This window comes from Microtus pennsylvanicus, chromosome 6, assembly GCF_037038515.1.
Source record: "Microtus pennsylvanicus isolate mMicPen1 chromosome 6, mMicPen1.hap1, whole genome shotgun sequence".
NCBI lineage: Eukaryota > Metazoa > Chordata > Mammalia > Rodentia > Cricetidae > Microtus > Microtus pennsylvanicus.
The window spans coordinates 67,499,472-67,527,382 of NC_134584.1; the positions used below are offsets into that span (position 1 = coordinate 67,499,472).

The window sequence follows — 27,911 nt, forward strand, 5'->3', positions numbered from 1 at the left end:
ATTTCAATAAAGTTTTCAAATAGCTCAATGGCATAAGGGCATTATTTATTTTGAATATTTATATACTTTATTAAATAAGGAATTACCTTTGCTGGATAAAAGTTTGAGTAGCTCTAGAAGCTTACATCACAGCTTCCAATGGTTCTCTCATGACGAGCACCTAGTGAGCATTGCATTTTAGAATAGCAAATGGGAACATTTGTGTAAGTATGTGTGTGATATAAAGCTTTGTTTCAGAACTCTTATTATAACAGAAATTGGAAAAAATAACAGCTATTAAGGTGGAGCTAGTGGCTCAGTCAGCAATGAGTTGTGTACAATATTATTTTCACAACATTAAAAAGAAACTCTAAAGATGCCATTGACTGCCATTTTGCTCTCTGTTTTCCACGTGTGGATATGTAAATGCCGTATATACAGCGACCTGCAATGTTTAGTACAGCAGCATTCCCTGAAGATGGGCAGCGGGAGGGACAGTCAGTGTTACACAGCCTGCGTATGCAGAGGCTGGCCATGGAGGTTAGTGGAAGCACACTGTGTGCTGTCTTCTTGATGACAGAATCAGAGTGTTTCCTTTCTGATACACTCAGTTAATGAGTTATTAACCGACATGAAGATGATCACATATAAATAAGGTCGTGACTTTAGCAAACAAAAAATAAAGGATGATTAGTTAGTTATGACCTTCAGGTGAGCAACAAATTCTAAGTGTAATTATATGATTAACACTTCATTTGAGAATCACTAAGAGCTAAGAGTTACTGTTTGTTGTCTGAAATTCAAACAGAACCAACTGTACTTTATGCTGTAACCTCCACAGGAAGTTAAAAACATCAGAGCAGCTCCATTTCAGCTTCAGTACGGACTAGCTCTTCCACATGCTGGGTAAAATGCTATGTGACCTTGTGTTTTAAGTGAATATATTTGGCATTTGGAAGTTTTGTTTTCTCTCTGGTTCTAAGTTCTTTGACGATGTATCTGTCCGACAAGATGGTCCTTTTGATGAATCATAGATGGAAATTCTGCACATTGGACCAGATTTTGTTTGGATAAGACAATGTTGTGCTTAAAAAGAATAACATCTTTAAGAGATTTACTATGAAGATTTTCTCAATAAGCCCATGTGTGGGCTCAGACAGTCTTCAGTATAACAATATTCTGGCCCCTGACTTTTCTAGGTATGGAACAAAACAAATTATTTCTGGTGCTATCAGTTGCCTTAATAACAATACAGACTTCAAGCCCCTCTGGGATTTGGTACTATATTTTTTTATTTCATTAAGTTTATTTCTCTGGTCATTAGAACTTGGTAGAACTTGAGTCAGGAGTTCTGATGTTGTATTCTGGAACACCCATAAAAGCATGAGAAAACATGTTCTCTGGAGTCTGATAGAACTACCCACTTACACACACCCAAAATGGTTCTCCATCTTAGTTGCAGACCTGATAACTTTTTAGTGTTTTTCCCATGTGAAGTTCAGGTCTTCATTTCTTTGTGAATGAATTTTGATAATTTGGGTTTTTCTGTTATTTTTACAAATGACCTTTTGTTTTATCATATACTTCTTAATAATGTATGTTTTTGCCTGTAGTTATTTCTACATATGATTTAGTTTGTGAACTTACTCACATTGATTTGCAGTGCACTCAATTTTACAGACTTTCCGGTGAACTAACTCTAGTTGTGCTGTTATGTTCTGACAAGTAGGGGATGCTGCAAGCTGGTGCAGGCGGCTGGCATCATGTCTTGAGCTCAGTCAGTCACTAAGTTTGTGCCCTGGGTCAAGTTGGTTGTTTTTGTTCTTTCTCAGTTTCTTTATCTAGAACTAAAATGATGATAAGATCTCGGCACATGACTTTTGAGATCAGAGAAGTTTTGTAAACTGCTAAGAGTAGCAGTGACCTCTCTAAGCTTGCAGTAGAGGGATGTATTGTTATTGTTTTCTGTGTAATTAAACTTTTTGTTTCCCTTGAGCATAAATCAGAGTTTGAGTAGCTGTCAAATTGTTGAGTATAAACCTTATTTCCTTAAAATTCTACACATATTTCTCCTCTGTCATTTTCTTTCAGAAATGTTTAATGTCAAGCTGAACTTTCATTCCTCCATTTCTGGTGTCTTCTCATCTGTCTCCATTGTAATTTTATAGCTCTGGGAGTAATATTATCTATTACATCTTTTTTTATTTCCTCAAATATAAAACCATTTCTGCATCTGTAAACACACATACTTGTGGTGCTCATTAAGACCTGTTATGTTCTCCTCACTTGCTGTGAGTTGCTATGTCCTAGGGGTTTGACTCAAGATTGTTTTCTATGTCAGCTCTCTCTCTGAGGCCTAAGAGGTTGTTTTCTATGTCAGCTCCCTCTCTGAGGCCTAAGAGGTTGTCTTCCATGTCAGCTCTCTCTCTGAGGCCTAAGAGATTGTCTTCTATGTCAGTTCCCTCTCTGAGGCCTAAGAGATGCTCAGGAGCTTGTGTTTCATTTGTCTGCTTTGGTCTCTTTGCCTCCGCACCCAATGGTACGTTCTCTTCGTTTGTAACCGTACTACCAAATAGTGTTATTTTTATTGTGCATTCCCTGTGGACTGTTCTATTGAGATGGATAGTCTTATAAATTCAGAACTTGAGTTTGGGTGTGAGTTTGAAACTGCTAGATTACAAAGCTGCAAAAAAAAAATAGGGATAACATGAGTTATTTCATTATTAAGCTTACCTGCTAGGGAAAAAAGGCAATCATCTCAATGATGCCATGAGTTTATTACTAAACATATACAATAAATCAGAGGGACTGGTAGTGTGTGTATTGGCAGCAGGCACAATGGACGATTTTAAACTGATGACTTTGGAGTCTGGCATTTTCCAGATATATTAGAATATAAAAGAACAAAATATAATATTGTCCTTGTTCTTCAAATAGCAGCTCAGTCCTTTAAGGTAGAAAGTCACATTTTAAAAGGCAGTGTGCCAGGATGTCTTGAGTGTTCTTGATTGAATAGAATCATCTAACTTGGTGTGCTTTTGATCTTTAATGTTATATGGTGGTCACTACTTGTTCATTGAAGTGCAGATAATTAAAAGAAATCTTATTTCTGTTACAATCATATTTTGATATATTTATTGCTTTATTTGTTCATCAAAGACATAAAGAATTCTTGGGGTAGATGTAAAAATGTGAGTTACTTTAATTCATGATGTTAACTATTGTTGCTAACTTAAATGATACACACCACTATTTGGGACTTTAAGGAATCATTATATAGAAAGTATTTTAATGATTATTTTGTTTATTTGTCAATGATTACCCATGCCTTTTAGATGGAAATGGGTATATTTAAAATATAACTTTGCTAGCATTTTTCCTCAGTTCTTCATATTTCCATCTTTATCATTCTTAATGATTATTAATGAAAAAGATATGTAGTATATATATTATATGTAATCCAAGAAGTCATCTGTTTAATACATGTTTTAATGCTTAGATTTTTCTTCCAGATAACTGTGAAAGGGAAAAGTCAAGCTTTCAGTATCAAAAGCCGAACTCTATTATATGAACTGCTTTGTGAGCTGATTAACCCAAGGCGCAAGGACACCAGGGGATTCAGCCACTTCGCAGAGGTGACTGAGCATTTTGCCTTTTCTCTGCTGACTGATGTGACCTGTGGGTCTCCTGGCGAAAAGTAAGTACTTCGTAAAATTGTTAGTTCCCAAAACTGCATATCCTTATGGCTTCCGAGGCAGTGAATGATGCCAGTCGATCACTGAGATGTGATTGGTGCTTTGCTTCTGTTGGTCAATGGAACAGCTTACCGGAGGAAGGCAGCATCTCCTGCCAGAGAAATGAGTGTGTACCACCAGCACTTGGTGCTGTTGTTGCAAAATATCTTCAAGATTAAAACAAAACATTGTCTTGTCTTCTCTTGCTGTCGTTCAGTCAGGGGAAAGCACATTCTGAGGAAGGATGTCGGTTCCCAGCCTTGTGTTGGGGTTCCTGCTGCCCCAAAGCTAAGATATTTCTTCACAAGGAGGCAACTCTCACACTTTCGGGTTTTCTGTGGCTGGAGTTCCACTGCAGGAAGCTAGCAAGAGGGGAGCAAATAGCATGTAGCCATGGTCATTATCAGATGCAGAATCAGTTATGTAGCCGTAGGTTAGTATTTTGTGCACAGTAATGCGAGAAATTAATTTCACAATCTAAACTGTGTTATTGTAGTCCAAAGAATGTTTTCTTTGTATTTGACAGCCAAAATTTATGGGCATTAGAACATGGGCAGAAATTAAAATCCATCTTGATTTTCATGTTGTTCATATATTCTACCTCAAAACAATAAGTATCATTTTATTGCATTTATTGGGCACTTGGTTAATGATATTTATATAAACTTTATCAGTTTTATCATTTATTTCAATTAAAATCATCATCCATGTTTAGTAAGTCATGATCCATGAATCATTTTAATAATGAATTCTGTAAACTAACAAAGAAATCAATTGATCAAATAAAACTTTGAATATTAGTTCTTTGGTTGCAGACACATGAAGTTCAAAAATAGTAAATTACTTATAAAATACAAGTTTTAAAATACGGAGATCGTTGATGATATTAATTATATCCTTGCTATATCCAGACTGCATTAAACTGAATAATATGGATGGGCATTTTATAGATAGAAACAGTGTGATACTGAAAATTTTATAAGGTTCAACATACCCCTTCATAAAAAATGGTGTGTATTGTATGTATAGTTTACAAATCATCCCTTTGGGTGAACTATTGGAAGGTGGAGTTAGGACTTGATTATTTCTGTTTAGAGATTCAGAAACTGAGGTTCAGGGTCCTGCTTACCTTGACAAAGTTTACATGAGTAGTTTATGGAGAGTCTCATGCTCAGTCATAGACCTGCTTAATTCCATAGCCCCTCCCAACCTTCCAGCCCAAATTATTGTTAGAGATCCACTCCCGGGTATGGTGGAGTTGCGAAACATCTGCTTACTCGGCTACAAGTGCTAATGCATCTTCTGAATGGGGGAATCAGCAAAAAATCAGCAACATCTCACAGGAGTCTCTTTGGGACATCCTCTTTCTTGTCCTTACATGGTTCCTCCATGTCCACCTGCAATAAATGCTGTGCTAATCTATCTTAGTGCCGTCTACATGTCTCCAATCCTGGCTACAGATACCTCTGACATAGATTAGTTGCTTGCATTGAGACCACAGGATATATTTGGAATATTGACAATGGAATCTAGAGGAACCACTTGGAAATCAAGCACAACAATGCAATTAGCCCTGAGGATGATTACTGTACCCCTGTAAAGGGTTGCCAGCCAACATGCGCCCCTCCCCACTTCAGTCGGTATGAAACAGATGGTGGTCTTAGCAAAAAGAGTACATTTAGAGGACAAAGAAGAGGTTAAGGTGTTAGCAGCAGTTTCTTTTCAGCAGTTAAAAAGGGGTGAGAATCTGGGGTACTTGTGGGAGTAAGATACTGTGTGTGTTGTTCTCTTACAAAGTGGCAGGAACCATGAAGACTCTGACTAGTCTGAGTGTCTTGGGAGCTGGTTAATAGAGTGTTGTTCAGCTGGGTGGCTGAAGTTCTCTGGTTTCTGTGGCTTTGTGCCCAGGGAGGGGCTCTCTGGCTGAGCTATAACTGTGTTTGATATGGGGGTGGGGGCAGAGGGGCGAGACTGACAAGGTATTGTTGAGGTATGTGGGGCCCATAAATATTAAGGTGTTTACATAGGCTTGACCAGAGACCTAGCATCCTGGATAAGATAGAATAGAATATCAAAGCCACTGACCACTGCATTTATTTACTTATTTATTCATTTTCATTACATTATAAAGTTACTTTAAAATTTTTTCATATTCTATATTTTGATCATATTCTTTCCCCTCCGCCAAATCCTTCTAGATCATCCCCACCCCCTACCTATCCAACTTCATGTTCTTTTTCTTTTTCAAAAAGACCCACATCTCCAGTCAAGCCAAAACAAAATCATAAAAGACAAAAACAACTACATAAGGATCATGGCATCTGTTTATTGTTGGTCAGCTATGGCTGAGCCTGAGGACTGCCCTGGCGTGTAGTTAATACAACTGATACTGAACACTTTAAATGCTATCGGTCAAGCCTTGGAAGAGACTTGTTATCAAAAGGACAAGCAGCTGGGGAAGAAGGTTCCCTTTACTCTGCCATTTCCTACATCTTTCATTTGGCCCTGTCTGACCCTTTGCTCACATTGCAGGTGGTAGCAAGGTATCATTTTGATCCACTCTCTACATACTTTGTGTACATTGTGACCGATAGAACCTTTACCATTGAACAGATACATCTCCCAGTGTCCTACATGTCCACATTGTTGAAAGCAGGTTTCATGTTTACATTATCTTGGTATCTGCTCGCTATTGCAAAGCTGATTATGCTAGGAACAACTCATTACAAATTTAAAGAAAACAGTTACAGACTCCCATTCACTGAACCATTTGTATGCTCCCTGTGTAAGGATTGTGCCTTAGTGAGGCTGGCATGGCACCTGTACTTTAAACTAGGTCCACAGGAGTTCAACTCACATTGAGATTTGAAAGCAATTTAACTGAGCATAGGATCTTATTATTCCTAAAAGGTGTGAAAAAAAAATAGAAATGTCGGAACCATCAAGACCGTTATTCAGATCTGTTTTCTTTCTTTTTAAATTTTTTTTCATTTTACATACCAACCCTAGTTCCTCCTCCTTACCCTTCTTTCACCCTCCCCAACTCTCCTCCATTCCACCTCCCATCCGCTCCTGAGATGAGGTAAGGCCTCCCTTGGGTAGTCAACAAAGTCTGGCATACCAAGTTGACACAGGACCAAGCCCCTCCCACCTGTATCAAAGCTGAGCAAGGTATCCCATCATAGGGAATGGGCTCTAAAAAGTCAGTTTATGAACCCAGGATAAGGTCTGGTCCCATTTCCAGGGCCTTTCCCAACAGATCAAACCATATAACTGTCACCACAATCAGAGGGTCTCGTTTGGTTCCACACAGGTTCCTCGGCTGTTAGTCTGCAGTCAGTGAGCTCCCATTAGCTTGGGTCAGCTGTCTCTGTAGTTTTCCCATCATGATCGTAACTGCCTTCCTCATGGGATCCCTCCTCCCTCTCTTTGACTGGACTCTGGGAGCTAGGTTTGGTGCGTGGCTGTGGATCACTGCATCTGTTTCCATCAGTGACTGGATGTAGGTTCTATGATGACAATTAGGGCAGTCACTAATCTGATTATAGGGGAGGCCAGTTCAGGAGCCCTCTCCAGTATTGCTAGGAGTCTTAGTCTGCGTCTAGCTAGGTCAGATCTGTTTTCTTACTAGCTGGATGATTATATTAGAAGGTTCTGATGTCCTGGAAAGGTATGGATCACCTGAAAAGTGTAACTATAGATTAGATACATGTGCCTTATGATTTTAAATAAAAAGGTGTCACTCTAGTGGAAATATCCTTTCCTCAGCCTGCTCTACCATAGCCTGTGACTAACACAAAACAGTACATTCTAAGCCACAGCTTGTACTGTGATAACCGTGTAACAGTTTCCAGTTACTCCTGTTTTAGGTTACAAGAAAGATCAAGCAAAGGGATGTAGAAAGATGTAAGCATCGCTAGGAAACCAAAAGCAGATGGCGATTTAGTGTTGGGATTAGTAAAGTCATTGCTGTACACGAAGAGAAAAATCCTCAATTTAAACATTTGAGCAACTACAGTTGGGTATGCTGATACAAATACAGCTGGGTATGCAGATACAAATACCTGCCACCTCAATGCAGGCTTGTTTTCTCTTGTAGAAGCCAAACCATCCTTGATAGTTGCCCATATTTGTCAATATTGGCTCTTCGCTGGTACCCTCAGCAAATCAATGGACACAGGTTTGAAGGAAAGGAAGGCGATTATATTCAAATTCCAGAGAGGTTATTGGATGTTCCTGATGCAGAAATGGCAGCCGGGAAAGAGGCATGCGCATTAGTCCAGTTTGTGGAATACAGCAGCCAGCAGTGGTTCATAGCAGGAAACAATCTTCCTGCCCTAAAAGACAAGGTAACCTCTCATTGAAAACGATGTGATATTTTATCTTATTTCTCCTTTACCAGAAACACTTAGAACACTTTAGCTTAGCTGGTTTTTTGGGGTGCAACACAGGAGTAGCATGAACATTATTCTCTCTGTAAGCCATTTGTAGTATTTTTGACTTCAGGATGTTTTGTGGAGTACGTATGTATGTATAAGGACAATGTCTTGGCATATACCTACCTTCTCAGGAGGACGGCCAGTGATACTTACAGGGGGTGTGGTCAGCTAAAGACAGACAGCGAGTGCCATAGAGTTGGACTGTGATAGTGGGAAGCCAGTCAGAGTTGCATTCAGTAAGAGAGCTGGCTAAAGGTACTGAAGAAACACTATAGTGCTAGGCATTAGCAAAACGAAGTTCAGTTTTGACAGGGAGACTCAAGTCATATCACTATTGGAAAATCACCATTAAATGTTCTGTTTCTTCTGACCTTACAGGTGTTGTCCCTGAATGTGAAAGGTCGGAGTGCCCAAGCCCTGTCTAGCAACAACGAGGTTCTCTACAGGATTTATGCAGCTGAGCCTAGAATCGTTCCTCAGACATCTCTCTGTCTCCTCTGGAATCCGGCTGCAGCCAGGTGTGGACTGACAGATGTTAAGAACAGTTTGTATTATAAAAAAAAATCTTAATTAAAAAAAACAAAACAGAAAAACAAAAACAACAAAAATAAGAACAGTGTTTGGTGCTTACCATCCGGAAACACCTGAAAACAGCACACCTGTGTGTGTTGAGCATAGGTGGTAGCCTCAGGTGAGACTTCAGGCTGAGGAGCAATCTCCCCTGTAAGTAAGGTAAATCAGTAACAGAAATAGTCCAGCATCATTCCACTGGGGACCTGCTGGTAGCTGAACTATGTGTGCAGGATGTTTGTTATTCCTTCTTCATTATAGATATTCTCACACGCTGTATCTTGAGTTACTCTCTGGTTAGATTAACTTTGCTGAAGTTCTCAGTTAATTTGTTACACATAAAAGGAAGCTCTTCCTGCAACCCTGCCCCTGCGATTCAGGAGCTGTGGCTTGTGTTTAGAGGGATCAGCAGGGTTTAAGAATTCTTGCTCATAGCTAACTCAGACTCCTTTAGGGAATAAACCCAGACAGCACAGCAATGAAAGGTTAAATGTTTCTTAGAGTCTCTTTGGCCTCTGGACTTAGGTTCCCGAGAAAGTAACTGTCACTAAAATCCTAGTCAATGCTGTAGGGTCTGCTCTTGTTGGAAGAGGGGGTCTGTTGTCTATGTCAGCCATGAAATTCTGTTTATTACTGAATTTCAGCCTGAGGGAAACCAACTCATCTATTTGGGTTAGTCTTTCTTTCTCCTCAATAAAATATTTTGAACAGAAATTCCTAATGTGTGATGCTGGATCTTAAACCTGATACATAATGTTCTCTATATGTGATGGTTCAACTTATAGTTTTATGCTTGAAGTGTACGCAGAAGTAACACTTTCCTGAAACTACTAGAACCTTGAACTCTGACCTTTCCCACATTGGCAGTCTGTGATATGACGCTGAGCAATGACTGAGCCATGGTAGCAGCAGTGTGCTCGTGAGGGGGAACAGCCAAGTGTGCCATGTTGGTGCTGGTGAGTTAGGTGAAACACCACGACCAAGGCAACTTATAAAGAAAGCGTTTAATCTGGGTCCTGCTTACAGTTTCAGAGGGTCAGAGTCGCTGGCTGTCCTGCCAGGGAGCGTGGTAGGAGGCAGGCAGGCATGGTGCTGGAGCAGAAGTTGGGAGCTTACATCTTATCTGTAAGATGTAGGCAGGGGTGGGGGCTGGCATGGTCTTTTGAAACTTCAAAACACTCATGGTAACACCCCTCATCCCACCAGCCACACCTCTTTGAACAAGGGCATACCCCTAATACTTCTCAAAGAGTCCTTCCGACACCAAACATTCAAATATATGAGCCTGTGGGGGACCACTCTCCTTCAAACCACTACAACATACAAGTAATTCATAATTCATGTGGTGTGGTGCAAAATGCAAAACTATTGAAAGCAGGAGGAGAGGTTAGTCTCCCCCCCTCCCCCCCCCCACAGTGGCTGCTGTACTGGCTGGTTTTATGTCAGTTTGACACAAGCTAGAGTCATCAGAGAGGAAGGAGCTTCCATTGAGGAAACGCCTCGGTAAGACACAGTTGTAAGGCATTTTCTTAACTAGTGATCAATGGGGAAAGTCCCAGCCCATTGTGGACGGTTGTATCCCTGGGCTCTTGGTCCTGGGTTCTGTAAGAAAGCAGGGAGTGAGCCAGTAAACAGCTCCCTTTGATGGCCTCTGTATCAGCTCCTGCCTCCAGACTCCTGCCCCATTTGAGTTCCTGTGCTGACTTCCTTTGGTAATTGAACAGCAATATGGAAGAGTAAGCTGAATGAACCCTCATTTCTTCAGCTTGTGTTTTGGTCATGGCGTTTCATCATAGCAATAGAAGCCCTGCGTAAGACAGCGGTGCTGATCTGTGGGAATGCATACAAGCCATGACCATGATGGTCTGTTGGGATCCATAAAAACCATTGCTGTGCTGATCTGTTGGTATTCACACATACCGTAGCTATGTTGATCCGTGGGAATTTTTGAATGACAGAAAAAAACAAATTTGCTTTAGGATGGTCGAGGAAGCTACACCATTGCTGAGCAGACCAGCTTCTTTGGTACAGCAAATGCTCTGGCAGGTGTGGTTGGTCTTTACACCGACTCTTAGGTGTCTTGATGGAAGCTATCAGGTCATGTCCTGGACAAGATATTCCCTCCGGTGTTCCTTCTGGAAAGTGTAGTCTGCTTAAGTCCCGAGTAAAGAACACTTGATTTCAGCTAGTTATTTTTCCTCTAAAAACACTCTGAACATCTCTGAAATATTACTAAAAAAACAGTGACTATTGTGTTTTGTTCTAGCTGGTTGTCTGACAGCCAATTTTGCAAAGTAGTTGAAGATACTTTGGACTACGTGGAATGTGCCTGTTCACACATGTCTGTGTATGCCATCTACGCCAAGACTGACCGCTCGTCCTCATACAATGAAGCTTTTTTCTCTTCTGGGTTTATTTGCGTCTCAGGTCAGTGGCAGGGTTTTCAAGTTATGAATTTTAAATACATGTGAAAATGAAACTTTCCCACATTTCCTTTGTGTAAGATGTGAGTGTGCTATGATTCATCATTTTCCCATCAACTTAATCATTAATACATACAGCAAGTATTTATGGAGGGTCGACTCTGAACTTTGCAGAACAAGCCATGCTTTCATGAAAAGCTGGGATACAGCATGAGACAGAGATTAGATAACAGGAAGGGAGCCATTTATGTTGTATTGTGCTTTAGAACTTAGGTTATACAGTTAAAATATTGGGATGATATAAACCAATACATATAAAAATTGTGTTTTCTTTAAAATAAATATTTTATGGAATCAGCTATGCAGCAGTCCACAACTTTGGTGCATATCAAACCCTATGCTAAAAATTATCTTCTATTCAACATATTTAGCCTTCTTTTTTTATTTTAGTTATAGGAAGTTGGATTTTATGAATGTCTGTCAAGCTGTTTAGGTACAACAACAAATAGCTATAGACTTATTCTCAGTTGCATAAAGACCTTGAGCATCAGACTGGCAGTGTTCAGGTATGCCAAGGCAGACTCCATACTAAAGCTTAGACCATAACACATCTGCCGATGACTTAGGTCAGACCCATGATTGTTGGTTCAGTCTCTGTGTGTCCTTGTAAGCCCAGGTGAGTTGATTCTGTGGATTTTCTTGTGGTTCTTAACAATCCTTCCCCATCCCCTTCAGCAGAATTCTCCTAGCTCCAGATAATGCTTAGCTATGGGTCTGTGTGTCTGTTTCCCTCAGCTGCTGAATGAAACCTCTCTGATAACAGTTGGGTTAGGCACCAATCTATGAGCACAGCAGAATATCACTGGGCATTATTACATGAACCTTCATTTTGTTTCCAGTCGTGTTTTGTTCTATCCCAGGTCTCTGGGTATCCAGCCTCTGAGTCCTAGTGCTCCAGGTAGTATCAGGGGCTGGCTTCTTCTCATGGCATGGTCTCAGGTTAGACTGTCATTGGTGGCCATTCGCAAAATTTCTGCACTACCGTTACCCCAACACATCATGTAGCCAGGTCAGTTCTATTTCTTGTTGAAGAAATAAGTAACACACAGCGTGTTTCAGAACAGATGTGGTTTTTTGCAATGCACCAGCTTCGTACTTTCAAACCATATTATCTCAGTCAACTTGGATACAAATTCTGAAATACAGTGTATTCTTTCATCACTCAGGAAGAATTAACAGTTCTTTACATTACGATTTTCTGTGATAGTGGAAATATTTTATACTGTCTAATATGTGAGATATTGGCCATATGGGGTCATGCATCCTTGAAATATGACTGAAATTTAAGTTCTATTTAATTTGACTTATGAAAATTTAAATTTAAAAACTTCCAACGGCGAGTAGCTATTGTTTTCAGTTTCTTAATTATCAAGGCTCTTGTGTCTCTGGCAACATCCCCCATCCCCTAACACATACAGTTGTGTGTTCCAAGGTACTTCATGCTGAGAGTTGTCCCTACTGAAGAAGATCTTTTCAGGCTTGGCTGCTTTTCCTTACTATCCTTAGCTTATTAGTAGCACTAACCCCAGCACATTACACAGAGGGGAAACCTAAAGAAGTATCAACTCAGCTGCGATTTGTAACAATACAGTAGAAAAACCCTATAATCACAAGTAGCATGAGGTAGAAAGATAAGAAAAAACCTAAGTGAAAGAGCTAATACGTGACTTAATAGTGAGGTAATAGTAAGCTGATCTCATTTGGATTTATCTAAAGAGGAAGTAGGTATAAATAGGGTGATAGACTGCCCCTTTAAAATGCAAAATTCGTAAATATTTTAAAGAAAAATTTGTAGAAAATTTACTAACATTTGTCTTGTGTGGGGCTAAATTGCAGAGACAGGGGAGTATTTTTACCTGTAAAATTTGATGAAGAGCAACAATGTCTCCTGGCTCTGCCTACTCAATACAGACATCACATGTGCTTATATTTACATAAATACTCCAAAACTGTGTGTATACTTAAGATCTGTGGTCAAGTCTGACAGTTGCAAAGGATATCTTTGCTGCAGAGCTGGCCTCTGTCACGTGTCGTCGATGTTGCTGTTTGTGAAGAACAGCGCCTCTTCCTCCTTTTCGATGTGTAGATGATCATTAGTGTCAGCGGATGCAGTGAAGGTTCTTTCTCCTCCAGCTCAATATGTGCTCCATACAGGGCTAGAAAAAAAAAGGCAACAGATTATTTCTCTGTATAATTGCCAAGAAATAAAACCTTAAAGACTCTGGAGTGCATATTTAGGTAATATATGGAGTTGTTATAGTTTATTATACTTTATTTTAGAAATTCTATCATTACACATTCTATGTTTTGTGATTTGAATATTTAAGTAAGGAATGTGAGCAAAGAACTGCAATTAAAAATATTTCCTTGTAAATGTTAAGCATGGATGCTGAACATATCACTTTCCAGACTGAGGAAAGGGTGTTTCCTAAATTTGGATATTAGTGATACTTAAATTTGTATATAGTGATTTAGAAACTCCATAACTAAAATATTTATTTCTTTAAAGCTTAAGTATTCTATATCCTGTCCAAAGCCAGATGGCTTTGCCTAGTTTAGAGCACAGCTTGTTTAAGATTCTCATGCGAATTCTCTCAGTGAGGAATGAACCGGTGTGGTGCTCTAGTCAGCTTCTGATTGCTGTGCTAGAATGCCCATCGAAAGCATCTTGGGGAGGAGAGTGATGATTCTGGCTCAGAGCTGGAGTCCATGAATGAAAGACAGGGAAGGAGCTCAAGGCAGGACCTGGAGGCAGGATCTGAAGCAGAGGCCATGGAAGATACTGGCCTGGTTTCCCTTGCTCACTCAACTTGCCTGTTTGTATGACGCAGGACCACCTGCTCTTGGTGGTACTCCTCATAGTGAGATGGCCCTCACACATCAATCTTAGTCAAGAAAATGCCCCACAATCTTTCTTCCAGTCCAATCCGATGAAGGGACTTTTCTCAGTGGAGGGTTCCTCCTCCCAGATGACTCTGGCCTGTGCCATGTTGACATGGAACTAGCCAGCATGGCCAGATAACTGTGACACATTATGTTGAAACGTTAGTAAATTCTGCACACCTTCCACTTTTTCCTGCCCATAATAAAATCCACTTTTGTCCTAGGATTTGATTCCTGAACTACAATCAGGGACTATAGTAGCATTTTAACGAAGCTTTTTTATACTCAATCATATATTTATAAGCTGATCCCATTTAATTGTGCTAAGCTCCTATGGTGGACCAGGAATGCAATGCTGAATTGATGACCAAATGAGGAGGGAAAAATATCACTGAATAAATACTTCTTCCGAAGTAGAGTGAGCAGGAAATGTATGTATCCCTCCCTTGGCCAGGACTCAGCCCTTTGCCTTGCATTGTTACTGCCCAACCCAGGGAACTTGCAGTAAATACATATTTGTGATTGTGTCGTTTATACTGAGGAGAAAAATGTGGTTAGGGCTTTCTTTGAAGTTATTGTGTTATACACACACACATAAGCGTGAATTTGAGCAACTTACAAATATCCTAGAGGCTCAAAGGAGACAGTGATGGGTTGTGAGCAGCAGCGGCGGTAAAGAAGAAAGGGAAGGCATAAAACCTGCCTAACCTCTATCTGTGGAAACATTATCACCTGTGTGGGTTGCTCTGGAGGCAGCCCCAGCACCTGCACACCTGATTCGGGATGCTATGGCACTTGTGCTAAGAGTGGATTGCTCCAGACTTCCTGGAGGAGCTTCTAGACGAAAAGCCCTGTTCCTCATTACAGGGAGTTCCTGTACTCTACTGAAATATAAAATATAATTGAACTATTTTTCTAAAAAGAATTCTGAGTAGCATTTCTGAACAGAAACCAGTTGGAAGACCCCGGGTAGGCGTTTTATAGACAGTTAACTCTTTTGTTCTTCCTGTGGTTTGCCCTGGAAACTCACTGCAAAGCTCCAGAGAATATAAGGGACAACAAAATGTTAAAACAGTGTCAAGTCTCGTATCTGGCAAGGGGGCACTGATAGTAAATGAGGTACTATATGGATTCCGCATGGTTGGTGGTCTATGCATGCCAGCGTTTGTAATGCTTCAATGGTTCTTACACAAAATCATCTGCTCCACAAAAACATGTGGTAAAAAGTCCAAATGAACAAACGAGTGATCACTGTTTATTCAATTCCTATCTGAAAACTTTAAGGCAGAAAATGTTCTTAAAGTAGTCTGCCTTCAAGTTCTAGTACAATGGTGCGTGGCTATAATTCTAGTACTCAGGAGGCTGAGGCAGAGGAATTGCAATTTTAAGGCCAAAGGCCAGCTAGAAATGGAAATTTTTATTCTTAATTTCATTGTGGAAGAATGAACAAAACTTCTCCTGGTTTTGACATGCAGCAACTGAGGGTTATCTAAAGTTCATCGTTACTGCTGCTGTGGTCATGAGAATGCTTCTGTTAGCTGAAAATGGGTAATTATGAACATCAGTTTTGGGGGGGGATCATTCACAATCCCAAATGTTCTAGTCACCTTTCTAAATATTTTTGCTTACCCAAGCCAATTAGTCTAAAATAAAATAAAATAAACCAGATTTAAACTTAGGTTGCAATAGCACATTTTAAACAGTAAAATGGACTAATAGCAACTTAGAAAATAAAATGCTTATTAAAACTATAATGTTAATTATTTTTACCTTCCTCTTTACATAGCAGACAAATCATAAATAATTGGAGAATTAAAGTTGTCCTTTGGGTTAATTGATAAATGAGAAGATGGTATATATCTATCACGCAAAACGGGATATGTTGCGATTTCAGCACAGTTGTTCCCAAAGGTACTATGCTCTGCTGTATATAGGCTGGAGCTTTTGTCCTGAACTGTCGCAGAGATTTTTCTTTCTGGACACATCATCTCTTCATGGCTCAGGAAAGCTCACGAGGGATCTTTTGTTTTCACAGGTCTCGGCTTGGCTGTTGTTTCACACATGTTCTGTGCCAGATACTCCATGTTGGCAGCCAAACTGCTGACGCACATGATGGCAGCCAGCTTAGGAACGCAGGTAGGAGGCAGACGGCCACTCTGGCTCGTCATAAGATGCCCTTGTCTCCTCTTCTATGGTCTTTCAACTCAATGTCCATGAGTAACTTTTCTCGACTTAGCTCTTTGCTTTTGTATTGGAGAAATGTGGAGAAGAAGGGAAGCATTCAAAAATGATAACATCAGGCTCAGAATGTGTATTTAAAAACTATTTGTTTATTTTTGAAGTTACAATGACCTTATTTCTTCATTGCCTTTTTTTCTGCCCAAACTTAGTTACATACTCCTTTGCTCACTGTCAAATTCATGGCCTCTTTTTTAAAACCTATCTATATATGTAAATATATATATAACTCTATATAGAGAGAATTTTGCTACTGTTATGAATTTTAATGTAAATATCTGATATGTATGATATCTGATAAAGTGTCATTCAATCCCAAAGGGTCATGACCCACAAGTTGAGAACCACTCTTTTAGAAGAACAGTAGTATTTGGTTTCCCCCTAGGTCGATGGCCTATCTAGTCCCAGGTTCTTGGCTACCTGGGCAGTGTGCCATTCAGAATGACTGATTTCTGGACTGGCGGCTGGTTATATGAATGAACTCAACTTGTATAAATCTTTCATTGCACACTGGTACTTAGCAAACTCTTGTGCTTTATTGAAATGCCAGAGGGCTAAAATGGAAAACTATCTGGAACACTGGCATTCTGTTACATTTCTGTAGTTATAGTTGTTGCTCCAGGAGTGACACTGTTCTTTAAATTTCATAACATTGTTTTCGGAGAAAAATTAAGAGTTGTATTCCAGGTTCTATTTTTATATTTATTTATTTATTTTATTTGGTTTTTTGAGACAGGGTTTCTCTGTAGCTTTGGTTCCTGCCCTGGAACTAGCTCTTGTAGACCAGGCTGGTCTCGAACTCATAGAGATCCGCCTGCCTCTGCCTCCCAAATGCTGGGAGTAAAGGTATGCGCCACCACTGCCCAGCCAGGTTCTATTTTTAAAGAATGTACAGACTATAGAAATTAGCCTGTTTCCAGAAGGAGGCTGCATCAACCTGACAGTTAATTTACATTACCCAGGAGCCGGTCCTAACTGTCTGATCTTGCCTAGGCTTCTTGTATCTAACACAGTAAAGAACTTGCCTACTGTAATTAGAGTTTCCTTGGCTGTAGTCACCACCCATTTTGGTGGTATTTTGGCAGCAGCATTTATATAAGATTTAATTATAGCACCATATTATTATAGACAATTCTTAAGCATGCTAGCAGACAAATTTGCTCGTGTCTGGGGATGAGAAGGGAAGACCAGAATCTATGTGTTAGAACATTGCCTACAGAGTCAAATTGGGTTTTATACCAATTTTGAAGAAAAAGATTAGTCAAGTGTATACACTTCCAGCATAATTTTAGAATGGATAAAACAATATGGCATAAAAATCATGTAAGGAATGACTTGTGGCACAAAATAACTAAAAAATATGTTTCAATAGCTTATTTTACCCAAGGTAATGTTTCAGTTATTTCATGTTGGAAGTCATGCAGTATAGAACTGGTGTAGTTTTCATAGAAGTACTGTTTTCTCAACATATTAACCAGCTACTTGGAATTTTAGATATACTGTCTAACTTAAAGTGAATGTTTTTCTCAGTTATCCAGGCAAGAACTTTTTAAATATTTATTTTATTTTTAGCTCCCAAAGACTGAAGTGGCAAGCATGGGGCCTGCATGGGTCTGCACCAGGGCCTCTGCATATGTGTTGTGGCTGCTAGCTTAGTGCTTTTTGTGGGAGCAGGCATGCTCTGACTCTTGCCTGCTCTTGAGACTCTTGTTTTTCTGTTGGGTTGCCCTGTCTAGCCTCCACAAGAGGGCTTTCATTTTGTCTAGTTGTGTCTTGTTTGGTCATGTTTGGTTGTTGTCTCTTAGAGGCCTGCTCTTTTCTGAAGGGAAAGGGATGGGGACAGGGAGTGGATCTGAGGGAGATGGGAGGTGAGGGGGAGAGAGATGGGAGGAGTAGACGGAGGGGAAACTGTGGTCTGGGAGTAAAATACTTATTTTATTCTGAATACTATGTGTGTATGTGGGGGAGATGTGCTCATGAACAAGGGTTCCAGCAGAGTCTTTCCAGCTCCAAAATGAGAAATGGAGATGTCTCCAGAAATAACGGCTTCTACACATTCCAAATCCTGAAGCATTTGTAGTAAAGTTGTAGATTTGTATTATTGGGGTCATTACAAGTCCAGCCATGGTGCTCTTACTTTGGACCCTCCATCCTTACAAAATAGACATCATTAGAGCTTAAATTAACTGGAGAAAAAGAGCAATGGTCCTTGCTAAAGGAATAAAACGTCTCTAGTTAGTTTTTCCAGGAGTTTTACTTGTGAATACTGGGTATACAGGCATTCCATGACCTTTCTTCTTCAGGACTTAGTTGATTGTGGTGTGTGTGTGTGTGTGTGTGTGTGTGTGTGTGTGTGTGTGTGTGTGTAAGAGGGAGCAGGATCTCATGTAGCATGGCTACCTTGAACCTGTTATGTAGCTGAGGATGACCTTGAACTTCTGTTCTTTCTGCATCCACTTGTAGCATGCTGATGTTAAGGACTTGCGTTTCCATACTTATTTATGCTTTGTTGGAACTTGAACCCAAGGTCTTGGGCATGTTAGTCAAACACGACCCTCTGAGACCTAGGTCTCATCCCTCTTGACCTTTTTGAAGTAATACAGAGTCATGTATTTGTGAATCAGGTGGTCTGAAAAGTGTGCTCAAGTTTGGTTGTTTTCTAATTTTGGAAATATATAGAATATTGTATCATCAATTCGCTACCTATTTATTATATCCAGAAATGGAGGAAGATGCGCAGAATCAATAGATTGTTCTTGGATTAAAGTTTGAAGGGTAAAGAGGTGGGGAGAAAGAGATATAGAAATATGATCAATATACATTTTGGAGAAAAATTAATTAAAAAAGTCAAATGTTAATGATTCAATCCAAGTGGGTCATTCTCTTTGAGTTTAATTGACCATAATACGCCAGCAGGTGGCAGTAGAAGATTTTTTTCCCCAAAAAAAACCCAAATAAGTACTGCGGAGTTGGGGTTAGGTAAGAACTGAAGAATGCTTTCAAAGATTTCTTTGGGTCTCTGTCTCTGTCTTCTTTCATAACCTGATGAAGGTTAATATTCAGGAGGATGCCTATATGTTTGTCTTTGGATTCACCTTCTTATTTAGCTTCTCTAGGATCGCGAATTATAGGCTCAATGTCCTTTGTTTATGGCTAGAAACCAAATATGAGTGAGTACATCTCATGTTCCTCTTTTTGGGTCTGGCTTACCTCACTCAGGGTAGTGTTTTCTATTTCCATCTATTTGTATGCAAAATTTAAGAAGTCCTTGTTTTTTACTGCTGAGTAGTACTCTAATATGTATATATTCCACATTGGAGCACTGGACTGAAATCTAAGGTCCAAATCAGGAACAGAAGGAGAGAGAGCACGAGCAAGGAACTCAGGACCGCAGGGTGCACCCACACACTGAGACAATGGGGATGTTCTATCGGGAACTCACCAAGGCCAGCTGGCCTGGGTCTGAAAAAGCCTGGGATAAAACCGGACTCGCTGAACATAGTGGACAATGAGGACTACTGAGAACTCAAGAACAATGGCAATGGGTTTTTGATCCTACTGCACGTACTGGCTTTGGGGGAGCCTAGACAGTTTGGATGCTCACCTTACTAGACCTGGATGGAGGTGGGCGGTCCTTGGACTTCCCACAGGTCAGGGAACCCTGATTGCTCTTCTAGCTGATGAGGGAGGGGGACTTGATCGGGGGAGGGGGAGGGAAATGGGAGGCGGTGGAGGAGAGGAGGCAGAAATCTTTAATAAATAAATAAATTAAAAAAAATAACATAAAAAAAATATTTCTTTGGTTGGGCTCAGAGAATTTGCCACATAACAAACACACGTTTGTGGGTGCCTGGCTTTGTCCTTTTGTCCCTTGTATTTAAAATCAGAGTGAATGCATTTGTATGCGTGTGTAGGTTAGTAGCAGACAGCTTCTATCTACCTGTTCTTGGAAATGCCTTGCTGCTCCCGCAGTCCTTTAAAATGCAGGGTCGCAGAATTATTTTCCAGCATTACATTTATGCTAATAGTAAAGTGCCCACTACTGATACAGAAATTTGTGTTTCTTGGGATATCATAGAACTTCTGAGATGCGGTTTATATTTTTAGTAATTTATCAAAAGGGATGTATTTTTCTCCAGTGTCAAGTTGTATTTTCTCATTTATCTTCAAGAAAATGATAAAATGGCAAGAAGGTGTGGGAGCACCCATTTCCAGGGTGATGGGAAACAGAGCCAACAGACTTTCATGGCTTTGGCAGATATTCCTGGGAAGAAACATCAAGTTCTATCTTTGGAACATTTATCTTACAATCACATTGCCCTGTGTGTGCTGTGAGCAGGCTTGTGAGCGGCAGGGACAAAGGGCACCTTTGCTGCTCAGGGCTTTCAGTTCCAGGGGTTCTATCGGGAAAAGCAACTCCCCAAATCTAAAAAAAGAACAGAAAGATAACACTGTGTTTACTCAGATTAATAAAACCTGCCAACGGGGAAACATTTTTTTTTTCACCTTGTCTTCTGAAGCGGAATAACAAATTTGTCTGTAGAACCTTTATGTGAGTGGATGCTGTTCCAAGTCCCATTGAGCCTCTGTACGGATTGACACTGGCCAATGGGAAGAGCTTAGAAGATGAAATACTTCAGTGGTTTTTGTTTTATTTTTTTGCCAGCCGTTGATTGTGCATGGATACTAGATTTGCCTCTCTTCTCCCATGAAGGTAGAAGAAGATTCTTGTTAATTCTGAGCACTGTTATATAGAGATCCGCAACAGTTGATCTGCTTCTCATTTTGCAACTCTTAGGAAGGTCACTGGACAATGTCTCCTTCCCAGGAAGGATCCAGATTGCGCATATTGCTGAAAGGCTTTCCCTTTGAATCTGAGCTTTCTGGTGTTTTAACTCTGAGTACCTAATGTCTTTTCAAGTTTCTGAGGGTCACTGCATCTCTAACGCCAAAGCCATGTGATCCAAGACCAGTGGTTTCTTTTGGTAGGACGGGGCCTAATTTTTCCAAGCAACTTGACCTGTTGTGTTGAAACTGTTACTGAAAAAAAAAGATCATGCAATTAGGGCCCTAAATGCTATATCTAAAAAGAAACTCTGTCTCCCAATTATATGTATGCTTGTATGTATGTATGTATTTATGTATGTATATAATCTATCTATCATCTATCTATCTATCTATCTATCTATCTATCTATCTATCTATCTATCTATCTATCATCTCTAGCATGATAATCATCATTTGGCTGTCGGGCTGTTTGCTATCTGTCTGTCAGTTGTAAGAAGAGCTGGTTTTTCCTTAGTTAGAACTTTTTGCTACTCACTTATTATAATCTGACTTTTGCTGTCTTTACTTTTGCTACTAAAAAGAAAAGAAAATATTAAGAGATACTAGAATAAAAACTAGTTCTTGCTTTGAAGACTGGGAACCTTTTTGGTTTTTCGAGACGATACAGGGTTTCTTTGTGTATCTCTGGCTATCCTGGAGCTCACTCTGTGGACCAGGCTGACTTTGCACTCACAGAGATCCACCTGCCTCTGCCTCCCTGAGTTCTGCGATTAAAGGCATGTGCCACCACCGCTCAACTGGGAAGTTAAACTGTACCAAAGATTGTCATTCAGAACATTGTGACTTGCATGTTGTGCAGATATAAATGGACCAAGCATTTCCTAAACTGTAGCATAAGCAGCCTATCAAGTTCAGATGCTGAGCCAGTAGTCGGGGCTGCCTCATCCCGTTCATCAACAGCCAGCAGCAGCCAGGAGTGACCTCCCCAGGCCTCTGCTTGTTGCTGCTGCTTCTGTCGTCATCATTATTACTGAACCTAAGATGGCAGCATTCATTCTGCACTAGACAATTATCTTAAGAAAGCCCACCAACTTTTCATTTTATTTAAGAATAAAAAAAGAAGTAAAATGTCTTTAAAACTACTTTTAGCTATTTATCATTACCTTATCTTTGGAGGAAGGTCTCTTATGTTAACTTGCTTTTTCTGCATATGCGCTTACAGAATGCATGTGTACACACGTGTGTTTTCATGTGTACTTGTATGGACATGTGGAGGACTCAGGTTGATTTCTGCAATCTTTTTTTTTTTGATTGTTGCTTTTGTTTGTTTGCTTGCTTTTGTTTTTTTGTTTTCCTAGACAGGGTTTCTCTGTGTAGCTTTGGAGCCTGTCCTGGAACTTGCTCTGTAGACCAAGCTAGCCTCGAACTCACAAAGATCGCCTGCCTCTGCCTCCTGAGTGTGAGTGTGCCACCACTGCCTGGCTCAGCAATTTTTTTGATCCCTGTTTTACATTATTTATTGAGACAGGGTCTCTTAATCAAACCCAGAGCTCTCCAATAGGGCTAGTCTTGTTAGCCAACTGTCTTCCTCTGGGTATCTCTGTCTCCTCCTTCCAAGACTGGAATTATAGGTGACCCTCATGACCAGATAACATTTACATGGGTTCTGCTTGCATGACCAGTGTTTTAACTGCTGAGCCACCCCTCCAGCTACTCATGTTACTTTTTTGTCTTTTAATTGATCCATAACTTTTGTTCATATTTGTGGGGATGGTGTGAGTCAGTGCATGCCCATAGTGTGTAATAATTAGGAGATGGGTGTAAGTCCCTCTGCATATCATTTCTGTGTGGGGCTCCTCAGACTTGTCTTTATTAGTCTGAAATGTGTAGCAGAGTGTCGTAGGCTGTCGTTACTCTATGATGCTGTGCATCAACAGAGCTGACTCCTCCCGTTTTCCTGCACCTCGGTACCTTCCTGCACCTTGGTACCTTCCTGCACCTTGGTACCTTCCTGCACCTTGGCACCTTCCTGCACCTTGGCACCTTCCTGCACCTTGGCACCTTCCTGCACCTTGGCACCTTCCTGCACCTTGGCACCTTCCTGCACCTTGGTAACTTCCTGCATCTTGGCACCTGTTATCTAGCCTCTTTTTAGTTTTCCTTTTCTACCCTCTCAGTCTCTTGTGACCATGCTTCTGCTTTCTGCTTTTGTTCTGTTTTCTTTTTTAGTTTTTTCCCCCCTGTTTTCTTTTGGTTTCTTTTCCTTCCAAGACTAAGACAGACTTTTCTATGCAAGCTTATATGAGACACACATGAAGTTTTGATTTGATCCTTTCTTGTAAAATTTCACACTTAGAGGAATTTACTAGTTCTTTGCTATAATAAATGACTAAGCTAAGTATGATGGCTTACACATGTAACCTCAGCATTCTAAGAGCTGAGTCAGGAGGATTCCTGCAAGGTTGAGTTCATTGCTTTTATTATTAGGTTGGGCCATAATGTAAGTCTCTGCTGTATGCAACAAACAGTATTAGAAAGTTGAAGCCAGTTACTTTTTCCAGATTCTTCCTTCATTTTGAACAGCTGGACTGCATCCACCTTTTTATACAGACATTTTCAGAGATATTTAACTGTATTTTTTTTCTTCATATAAGGGTTGGCTTAATAGACATGACTAGATAGGGAAGCATGTTTAAGTTGGGTTTATCATGGTCATTATCCCTTAACCTAGCTATATGCAACTCATCTGCTTGGCAGAAAGATCATCACACGCACATGTAACAATCCAGTAGTGAAATTAAAACAAGAGCAATTGGGAGGCCAATGACTTCCTCCGAGGTGCTCTGTCCAAGGCTGCATAGGGTAAGAAGACACAGCCTCACTGCGTACAGTGTCTGCAGTGGAGTGGAGCCCAGCCTGGATGCTGATGTGTGCATTTGATTTGGAGGCAGAGTGAAGGCAGGAAGAGAGTAACCATAAAGGTATGGCAGTGTAGTGAGCCTGGTGAACATCCCTTGGGTAGGATCACAGATGCCTGCTGAGAAGTAGGGAAGTCGGAAGGTGGGCGAGTTCCATGCTGTGTAGGTCTGTGTGGAGCTGGGGTCTCCACTGGTGTCACCGTGAAAAAGTCCTGTTTTGTGGAGCAACGCTGTAGTGAGGGTTTGAATGAAAGCTGATTAAGACAGATAAAAGGCTAGAGCTGGGCAGACTAGCTTTAAAAGGCCCCAAGGGGGAAACTTGCTGTTATCTGCTGTAATTGGTTGGAAACTTAGACAATAATGATGGAAATCAGAATTCAAGGATAAAAACTGATAGAAATGACATTGTTTTGCATTGCGGAAGTCTTGATTTTGTTTCTCTTTTAAACAACTAACAAGAATAGACTGCAGACTTTATCTTATTTAGTAAACATTAATATAATAATCACTAAATATTATATAAGGTAAGGATATGCGATAAGTAAGTATATTGCTATCTATCAGATGGAAAAACGGCGTTATACAGAGTTTACTACAGAACTGGCACAGCCTCCAGTTGATGCTGTGACCATTCTGCAATGCTGCCTCACAAGAGAAGTTCATCTAATGTATCACTGAAGGAGGAGGCTCCTAAGGTATACATGGAGCAGCTGTTTCCTTGAGGTGGGCAAGGAGTGGCCATTTCCTTGAGGTGGGTATGGAGCGGCCATTTTCTTTGGCTTTGCTGAAAGGTCCTTATGTGGGAATGAGCACAGTTTGGAGTTTGGGGGTTTTAATGTTTCTATAGTTACATTCAAGCTGATAAAGAAGCTATGCTATTGGCTGGATTGATGTCTTGATGCTGTAAAGCAAATCCTATGAGGAGTCTTTGGGATACAGAATGCCTTTCGTGGTTATTGCCTCCTAGGACCTCAAGGTGTTAATTATCCCTACATTACATATTGGAAAGCAAGGCTTAGAAAGATTTCATTGCCTGCCTAGAAGATCGTAAGAATGTTAAAGAAAAGGGGATTTCGATGGAAGTCCAGGTAGTTAGGAAACCCAGATTTTATATGCCATGTTGTGTGGAGTAATGAAAGCTGCTTACAGATAATTAGAATATAAAGACCACTTTGAAATCAAGAAAGGAAATGATTGATCTTCCGTGGGAGATTATTTCTCAAGTTCAACAAGAACCAAGTCCCTGGGAACCTGTGGAAAACATGGTGGGAAGTAGGAAAGATTAAAGACTGAAGAGACCATCACTCCAAACACGGGAGAAATCTGTCTGCGGGTGGGGGCTGCTCCGGAGGAGAGACAAGCAACTGCTCCTCCTCATCTGCCTCCTCGTCCTCCTCCTCATCCTCCTTCTCCTCCTCGTCTTCCTCCTCCTCCTCGTCCTCCTCCTCCTCGTCCTCCTCCTTGTCTTCCTTGTCCTCCTCCTCCTCCTCATCCTCCTCGTCCTCCTCCTTCTCCCCTAGAAGCTTTGCTCTAAGAAGCTCTTTGAGGAAAACTGGCCCCTCCATCTGCCACCAGGAGACAGCTCCATGCTTCCTTGATAATAATTTCTAGACAAGACATGACCTGTAGCAGCTCTGTGAAAGAGTTATAGAAATTAGTAACTTTCTCTTCGCTCCAGTGTTTTACTCATACAATTTTATCACTTTAATTTTTAACAAAAAAAGTGATAATAAATTACTCCCTACGTGTGTGCCAAGCCTATAATTCCATCGTAGCTCGGGCGGAATGAAAGCTGTAGTACTTGCCCTGGTTCTCCAATCTAAATTTCTGTGATTGTGGTGGATGTCATGGCGCACGTCTGCGATTTTATTACTCATGGTGCAGAGGCAGGGGGATCTCTAGTTGAGAGTAGCCTGAGCTGCGTATTGACACCCTGACTTGAAAAGACAAAAACAAGAACACATTTTTATAAAACTCCAACATTTTTGCTAATATTATTCGTTAATATATTATACAGCTTTTATAACAAAAACACTGTATAGTGTGTTTTGAGAACTTAGGATCCTTCAAGTAAAAAATGACATCATTTTGAATATTGATAAAAGTACCATTTTCAAGAAGGAAATACATACACACCGTATTTATCTTGAGTGTTTCTTTTCCACATCAAGTCTTTCTCAGAATGTTTCAATAACAAAATCCAGTTCACTTTTTTCAACAAGCTTTGAAAACTCAGCTCACAGAGACTGTTCTCACTAAATTGAAAACAAGTGGACACCGAAGGTATAAAAATAGTCCCATGGCCACACTATTGGGAAATCCAAACTTTCCCAAGTGCCGAGAGAGCAAAGCAACAGAAAGCATGAGTAATAATCCAAATGAGGCTATGGTGACTTTATCATGTTTGAAACATGGCTTTTGTTACTAGGAAAATTCGTGAGGCAAATCCAGACTTTACCAGAAAATACCAGTTTGGAATCTTCTATTACAGCCTCAGAAACATAAACTATCCTTGACTTTTAAAAGACTTCTTTTGATGTCTCTAACAAGACTCGAAAAAAAATGTTTTGTGAAGTTTTAATGATAGCTTTAAAGGACTTTAAATAACAAATATGCAAGCATCTGGGTTCTGGCATTAGGAGGACACATGAGTAACATCCCTAAATTGAAAAACAATCATTGGCAAAATAGTGAGAAAGCCCATCTTGCGGAGCCATTAGGGAGACAGACAGTTACTCTTGTTCAGTAACCATAAAATGAGATCTCAGAATGGCTGAATGGCAGTAGATGGGCAGGGATTGACTGCTGTGCACCGACACGCAGTGGCCTTTGGGAAGCCCCTGCATCCTGGCACCCAGAGGCTCTGTGTGTCCCCCTGGGGAGCTAGAGCCTGTGCCTCTCTACTTGATGCTTTCTTTAATCAGATGCAGCAGTTGTGACAGCTTCGTAGGCGTGTCCCTTCTTTCCTCCCTTAATACTTCGTTCTAGCAGGCTTGTTCCCAGCCCTCTTGTCATACTGGCCACGAGGCCTTCTTCTTGATCTCCATTGCGTATAATTAGACATTACTACAGATTTTGTTATCTTTTTCAAATAAGCTATTTCCTTCAAATCAGAATACCTTTCATGTGTTTGTGTCCTTATCGCTGGTGTTGAATTCTTGAACATTTCAAATGGGTTAGATTTTTTATTAGTCCTTTCTATTAAACGATGCATGTATATGTACTGATATGTGGAGTGGGTTTGTGTATGTATCTACACATTTGAAAGTTGAAATAAACATATATTGTTAAAATCTAGAGGCATACATTTAAGCATTTGATGTTGTTGAAAACTATGGAAAACACTTAATATATGTAATTCCATGTAGTATTTATTGTACTCTGTGAGACACAGTCCAGGTGGGGATTTGTTTTATCCACTCCCACAGAAGAGTTACAGGTTTTTCTAATTAATTATTTGCTGCACTGTGCCTGTAACCAAACTGTTATAGGACCTGGCTCTCTTTTGTGGCTTTTCAATCAGTAGCCCTTACACTATTGGACTCTAGAATTCCATTTTGCAAGCCCCAGGAAGGGGGAGAATCCTGACTTACTTGCTCTACCAAGAGAGAGTCCTGTGTTTAGTTGGCTATTATCTAGTGGGACTTTAAGCTCCTGAGGGAAGAGACTACTCCTTTGTATATTACGTACTATGCCAAAAGGTAAAAACCAAAATAACAAGTCATAAAAACAAAACAGCTTTTCCTATAGGCCTGCCACTCTGGCTGAGTCCAAGCATGCCATCTACCAGGAACATACACTCTGTGTTCTGCCAGGAGGGAGGATCTTGGTTTCACGCACCATGTTTTGGTTTTAAGAGTGGATATGGTTGCCAAACTG

At 40.3% G+C, this 27,911-nt stretch overlaps 1 protein-coding gene across 1 annotated transcript in view; it reads left to right on the forward strand.

The window, feature by feature from the left end:
- Positions 1-27,911, forward strand: part of Adgrv1 (adhesion G protein-coupled receptor V1) — a 532,771-nt gene that overhangs the window by 220,580 nt on the left and 284,280 nt on the right. The window contains exons 79-83 of the mRNA XM_075976408.1: positions 3,492-3,676; positions 7,813-8,062; positions 8,531-8,670; positions 10,989-11,149; positions 16,124-16,224. Of these exons, the coding sequence (XP_075832523.1) occupies positions 3,492-3,676; positions 7,813-8,062; positions 8,531-8,670; positions 10,989-11,149; positions 16,124-16,224 (837 nt within the window). The remainder of the gene's footprint in view (positions 1-3,491; positions 3,677-7,812; positions 8,063-8,530; positions 8,671-10,988; positions 11,150-16,123; positions 16,225-27,911) is intronic.